General features: G+C 39.9%; 2 protein-coding genes across 2 annotated transcripts; both read left to right on the top strand.

Annotated features, from left to right (window-relative positions):
• Positions 1-2,511: 2,511 nt before the first annotated feature.
• LOC138902391 (uncharacterized) lies at positions 2,512-3,519 on the top strand. The gene is made up of 2 exons (XM_070190252.1): positions 2,512-3,231; positions 3,367-3,519. Exons 1-2 carry the CDS (start codon positions 2,512-2,514, stop codon positions 3,517-3,519), a joined length of 873 nt encoding a protein of 290 aa, XP_070046353.1.
• Positions 3,520-6,461: 2,942 nt separating this feature from the next.
• LOC138902390 (uncharacterized) lies at positions 6,462-6,902 on the top strand. Its single transcript, XM_070190251.1, has one exon. It carries the CDS (start codon positions 6,462-6,464, stop codon positions 6,900-6,902), a length of 441 nt encoding a protein of 146 aa, XP_070046352.1.
• Positions 6,903-7,210: the final 308 nt, after the last annotated feature.

The raw sequence follows: 7,210 nt of genomic DNA, 5'->3' as shown, positions 1-7,210 counted from the left end.
AACAAGTGATAAGTAAGTGTTATAAAGGTCATAGGATTAACGAATCGAAGAAATTGAGTATCGCCAAAGTTTGTTATTTTGGGATAAAATATGGCCCGAGCTATAATACCCGATATTTATGGACTAATACCATACAAGGTACCCTATGACCGTGATAGTAAAATATATAAAGTATATTAAAAATGAATAGTATTTTAAGTAATTTGAGATAATTCTTAATTTATGTGGGTAATTAATTAATTATTGGGTAATTAATTAAAGAGTAAAATAAGATTTAGACCCTTCCCAACGTGGCAAGCATCCCTATTAATTTAGTGACTAAGTAATAAATGAAGCAATGTGTCACACTTTGAAAGAAATGTGACACCAAGCATTAGTTAGGTAAGGCCACCAAATGATTAAGGATAACTTTCCTAATTAAAAATTATCTTCAAGTCTCTTGAGAAAGGAACATAGTAATGTTCCTTCTAAGAATTCCAATCAAGATTTCTTACCTTCTTTCTATTGTTATTTCAGCAAAAGTAACATTGTTTCTAAGGTTATCTCTTATCTCTTAAAGAAAGAGTTAAGCAAGCTTTAAGAATTTTTGATTCAAGTTATGAAGCCATAGTTCAACAAGCTTTCCTTACAAAAAAGTACGTTAAATCATTTCTCTAATATGCTTCTGCATATTGTATATCACATAAGCAACGCCCAAGCCTTCAACAATTTAAATTAACGTGAGATTTTGCAATATTAAGGGAGTACAGTGTAATCTTTCTCAAGAGAATCGACTCAGGTATGTTAAGGCTATCCCTCCTTTTCTTTTGGCATGATCCATGTAACGATACGTAAACGTAATGTTATTCCATAAATGGTTATACTCTTAGCAGTTAAGGATGTCTATGTTATTCATTCCGGTAAAGTTATATTCAAGTATGTCTAAGTATGTTCCTAGTTCTATGTTGAGGTATTTGACAAAGATGTTAATATTAATAGTATTGTGATATACACATCTTCATTTACAATCGAGCTATGGCCGGTCAGGCAGTTACCACCAGTTGGGCAGTTATATATTATTATTTACCACCTGTTGGGCAGTTATACATCTACCACCGAGCTACGACCGGTCGGGCAGTTACCACCGGTTGGGCAGTTATGTATTATTATTTACCACCGGTTGGGCAGTTATACATTTACCACCGAGCTACGGCCGGTTGGGCAGTTACCACTAATCAGTTGGGCAGTCAACGTCACAAAAATGAGGTAACTAGAACTATTATATTGTAGTTTTATTTATATATACGAGATATGTATTATTCTATATGTTACGACCCTCAACGAAAAGTCAAAAGTTATGAGTTGACTCTTATCTCTCCCTGAGATAGTATATTATTATTATTATTACGTTTCATTGATGCCTTACATACTCGGCACATTCTTCGTATTGACGCCTCTTTTTTCTGGGGCACTGTGTTTCATGCCACACAAGTATAGATAGGCGAGGTGAGGACCATCCACTGTAGGCTGCCTCTAGATATCAATTTTTGGTTGGTGAGCTCCACATCTTCCTAGAGTATTGCCGAGGCACGTTCTATATATGTTACTTTATTTTATAAGGATGTCAGGGACCTTGTCCCGACTTATATGTTATGGTCATGTATTCTTAGAAGTTTTGCAGACAATGTCCTATGTATAGCTTTAGGTATGACATGTCAACGGCCTTGTTGGTCCCTATGTATCTATATAAATCTTTTTAAATTAGTTATGTGAGTTAAGTTCTAATATTGTTAATCACATATATAGATGTGGCCTATCATGGACCGTGACGAGTCTTATAGAAAAAAAAAGATAAGGTATGTGGCGCTCGGTTGAGTAGGCATCGGGTGCCAGTCGTGGCCCTCTGATTTGGGTCGTGATAAAGTGGTATCAGAGCAGTTCTGTCCTAGGGTTATCTGCAAGCCGTGTCTAGTAGAGTCTTGGTTATAAATGTGTCGTGCACCACGTTATATAAACAAGAAAGTACAGGGCATTTAGGAACCAGTTACCCTTCCTTCTTGTTATTAGATAGTGCAATAGAGTAGAGTCATAGGGAATAAAGCCCTTGACCTTTGACTTATTTTATATATATAGCGATGCATATGACCAGTAAAGCTACGACTAGTCAGAAGGGTAAAGCAATGGCAGATGAGGGCGTGAGTAGAGTACCAATGTCTAGTGAGGGCCAGAGTGAGGCCCCGAGGGGAAATACGACACCCTCGCATAGTTCTCTGATTTCGCCAGCACCCGAGGAGATGAGGAGAAACACATTACCTACACCTATTGTTCAAGATGAGGATATGGATATGGGGAGTGCAGTACGGTTGTTGACTAGATTGGTAGTCGCTCAGGCTCAGTGCCAGGTAGGTACAGATGTTGGTCACGTTAATAGGGTTATTAGCGCGAGAGTTTGAGACTTCATCAACCTGGACCCTCTAGTGTTTACTGGATCCAACAAGGATGAGGACCCACCCGCAAAACTTTATTGATAGGATGCAGAGGACTTTGAAGGTGATGCATGCATCAGATACTGAGTCAGTAGAGTTGGCCTCTTACCGATTGCATGATGTTGAGGTTCAATGGTATGAAACTTGGGAATTGTCTAGAGGAAAAAATGCATCTCCAGCGGTATGGGAAAAGTTATCAGGGGATTTCTTGCGTCATTACTTGCCGGTAGAGATTCGTCAGGCAAGGGTAGATAGGTTCTTGGCTCTTAAACAAGTGAATATGAGTGTGTGGGAGCATAGCCTCCAGTTTGATTCCTTAGCGAGGTATGCCCCCTCGATTTTGGCTGAAATGAGTGACCGAGTGCATTGGTTTGTGGTAGGATTTGGGCAGCACCTGATTAATGAGTGTTTCACGACCGCTCTGCTTGATAGTATGGATATTTCTTGCATCGAGGCTTATGATCAGAATTTGGAGGATCGAAAACGAAAGCAATACGAGAATCGTGATGAGGGTCAGCGTAAGAAAGCTTTGTCTGCTAGGCAACCTGGGGATTTTCTGGGAGATTCTATGTCACCATGTCCTATTGAAAGTGTCCAACAGTTGCAGAAGCCGTATTATGAGGGATCTGTCTATTCTGAATCAGGTCAGGGCTCGAGAATTTCGGGTTTTCAGAAACGGAGGGATTCAGCGCAGATGAGGGCGCCCCCTCCGCGGTGCAGTCAATGCGGTAAAGCTCATTCTGGACAATGTCGTCAGGGGTTTAATGTATGTTATACATGTGGAGACCCTAGTCATTACATGAGGGATTGTCCTATTAATGACATAAGCAGGATGGTTCAGCCCACCAGATGTATACCAGTCTCCTCCTCTTCAGTACGCCCTCGTGAGTGAGGACCTCAGGCATCGGCTGGTAGAGGTAGAGGCAAGGGTGGAGCATCTAGCTCCGGCGGTAGTCAGAACCTCATATATGCTTTGGCAGGTCATCAGGACCCAGAGGATACACCGGATGATGTGTCAGGTACTGTGACTATGGGTAATGTTCGATCTTATTAACGCAAATTATCTAGTTAATATGATTAATATAAGATTGAGTTGGCATTACGTCTGAAGGGTTAAGGGAAACCAATGCTAGCTTGAAATCAAAGTATGAACCCTGTTATTAAGATTATAACTAGTGGGTGTCAGTGCCTAGAAGATAGATTAACAGAATCATAGGTGACGAATGGATTAGGAAGTAGTTTTAGGGATAGACGACGTCCTAACCCCGTGAGAGCCTGCTATTTGTTTCATTGGAGTGTAGCCCGGGAAGATATATACATTTATAATTGATGAGTATGTATGTACATCTTGCAAGTTTAAACATTCGAGGACGAATATTTCTAAGGGGGGAAGGATGTTACATCCCGCATTTCGTACGTTAAAGTTTCGTCATAAGTTAATCGACGTAGACTCGGGAATGAGATTATTTTGAGACCATAAACATTTATGCTATTTGAAACAAGTGATAAGCAAGTGTTATAAATGTCAGAGGATTAACGAATCGAAGAAATTGAGTATCGCCGAAGTTTGTTATTTTTGGATAAAATACGGTCTGAGCTATAATACCCGATATTTATGGACTAGTACCATACAAGGTACCCTATGACAGTGATAGTAAGATGTATAAAGTATATTAAAAATAAGTAGTATTTTAAGTAATTTGAGATAATTCTTAATTTATGTGAGTAATTGATTAATTATTGGATAATTAATTAAAGAGTGGGATAAGATTTAAACCCCCCCAACGTGGCAAGCATCCCTATCAATTTAGTGACTAAGTAATAAATGATGCAAGGTGTCACACTTTGAAAGAAATGTGACACCAAGCATTAATTAGGTAAGGCCACCAAATGATTAAGGATAACTTTCCTAATTAAAAATTATCTTCAAGTCTCTTGAGAAAGGAACATAGTAACGTTCCTTCTAAGAATTCCAACCAAGATTTCTTACCTTCTTTCTATTGTTATTTCAGCAAAAGTAACATTGTTTCTAAGGTTATCTTTTATCTCTTAAAGAAAGAGTTCATCAAGCTTTAAGAATTTTTGTTTCAAGTTATGAAGTCATTGTTCAACAAGTTTTCCTTACAAAAAAGTACGTTAAATCATTTCTCTAATATGCATCTACATATTGTATATCACATAAGCAATGCCCAAGCCTTCAACAATTCAAATTAACGTGAGATTTTGCAATATTAAGGGAGTACAATGTAATCTTTCTCAAGAGAATCGACTCAGGTATGTTAAGGTTATCCCTCCTTTTCTTTTGGCATGATCCAAGTAACGATACGTAAACGTAATGTTATTCCATAAATAGTTTTACTCTTAGCAGTTAAGGATGTGCATGTTATTCATTCCGGTAAAGTTATATTCAAGTATGTCTAAGTATGTTTCTAGTTCCCTGTTGAGGTATTTGATAAAGATGTTAATATCAATAGTATTGTGATATACGCATCTTCATATACCACCGAGCTACGGCCGGTAGGGCAGTTACCACCGTTTGGGCAGTTATGTATTATTATTTACCACCGGGTGGGCAGTTATACATCTACCACCGAGCTACAACCGGTTGGGCAGTTATGTATTATTATTTATCACCGGTTGGGCAGTTATGCATTTACCACCGAGCTACGACTGGTCGGGCAGTTACCACTAATCAGCTGGGCAGTCAACGTCATGAAAATGAGGTAACTAGAACTATTATATTGTAGTTTTATTTATATTATACGAGATGAGTTTTATTCTATATGTTTCGGCCCTCAGCCGCAAGTCAAAAGTTATGAGTTGACTCTTATCTCTCCGAGAGATAGTATATTATTATTATTATTACGTTTCATTACTGCCTTACATACTCGGTACATTCTTCGTACTAACGCCCCTTTTTCTGGGGCTCTGTGTTTCATGCCACGCAGGTGTAGATAGGCGAGGTGAGGACCATCCACTGTAGGCTACCTCCAGATATCAGCTTTTGGTTGGTGAGCTCCACATCTTCTTGGAGTATTGACGAGTCACGTTCTCTATATGTTACTTTGTTTTATGAGGATGTTAGGGACCATGTCCCGATTTATATGTTATGGTCATGTATTCTTAGAAGTGTTGCAGATAGTGTCCTTGTATAGCTTTAGGTATGACATGTCAACGGCCTTGTTGGCCCCTATGTATCTATATAAATATTTTTAAATTAGTTATGTGAGTTAAGTTCTAATATTGTTAATTACATATATATATATATATATATATCTATCATGGCCCGTGATGAGTCTTATAGAAAAAAAAGATAAGGTACGTTGCGCTCGATTGAGTAGGCACCGGGTGCCAGTTGTGGCCCTCTGATTTGGGTCGTGACAAAGTGGTATCAGAGCAGTCCTGTCCTAGGGTTGTCTGTAAGCCGTGTCTAGTAGAGTCTTGTATATAAATGTGTTGTGCACCACTTTGTATAAACAAGAAAGTACAGGGCATTTAGGAACCAATTACCTTTCCTTCTTTATATTAGATCGTGCAATAGAGTAGAGTCATAGGGAATAAAACCCTTGACCTTTGACTTGTTATATATATATATAGCGATGTCTATGACCAGTAAAGCTACGACTAGTCAGAAGGGTAAAGCAATGGCAGATGAGGGCGTGAGTAGAGTACCAATGTCTAGTGAGGGCCAGAGTGAGGCCCCGAGGGGAAATACGACACCCTCGCATAGTTCTCTGATTTTGTCAGCACCCGAGGAGATGAGGAGGAACCCAGTACCTCCGCCTATTGTTCAAGATGAGGATATAGATATGCAGAGTGTAGTACGGTTGTTGACTAGATTGGTAGTCGCTCAGGCTCAGTGCCAGGTAGGTACAGATGTTGGTCACGTTAACAGGGTTATTAGCGCGAGAGTTCGAGACTTCATCAACTTGGACCCTCTAGTGTTTACCGGATCCAACAAGAATGAGGACCCACCCGTAAAACTTTATTGATAGGATGCAGAGGACTTTGAAGGTGATGCATGCATCAGACACTAAGTCAGTAGAGTTGGACTCTTACCGATTGCGTGATGTTGCGGTTCAATTGTATGAAACTTGGGAATTGTCTAGAGGGACAAATGCATCTCCTGCGATATGGGAAAAGTTCTCAGGGGATTTCTTGCGTCATTACTTGCCAACAGAGATTCGTCAGGCAAGTGTAGACAGGTTCTTGGCTATTAAACAAGTGAATATGAGTGTGCGGGAGTATAGCCTCCAGTTTGATTCCTTGGAGAGGTATGCCCCCTCGATTGTGGCTGAAATGAGTGACCAAGTGCATCGGTTTGTGGTAGGACTTGGGCAACACCAAATTAATGAGTGTTTCACGGCCACTCTGCTCGATAGTATGGATATTTCTCGCATCGAGGCTTATGATCAGAATTTGGAGGATAGAAAATGAAAGCAATACGAGAATCGTGATGAGGGTCAGCGTAAGAAAGCTTTGTCTGCTAGGCAACCTGAGGATTTTTCGGGAGATTCTATGTCACCATGTCCTATTGAAAGTGTCCAACAGTTGCAGAAGCCGTATTATGAGGGATCTGTCTATTCTGAATCATGTCAGGGCTCGAGAATTTCGGGTTTTCAGAAACAGAGGGATTCAGTGCAGATGAGGGCGCCCCCTCCGCGGTGCAGTCAATGCGGTAGATCTCATTCTGGACAATGTCGTCAGGGGTCTAATGTATGCTATACCTGTGGAGACCCTAGTCA

This window comes from Nicotiana tomentosiformis, chromosome 12 (assembly GCF_000390325.3).
Source record: "Nicotiana tomentosiformis chromosome 12, ASM39032v3, whole genome shotgun sequence".
NCBI classification, from domain to species: Eukaryota; Viridiplantae; Streptophyta; class Magnoliopsida; order Solanales; family Solanaceae; genus Nicotiana; species Nicotiana tomentosiformis.
Note: the sequence above shows the minus strand (reverse complement) of the source record. Positions and strands in the feature narration are given on the sequence as shown.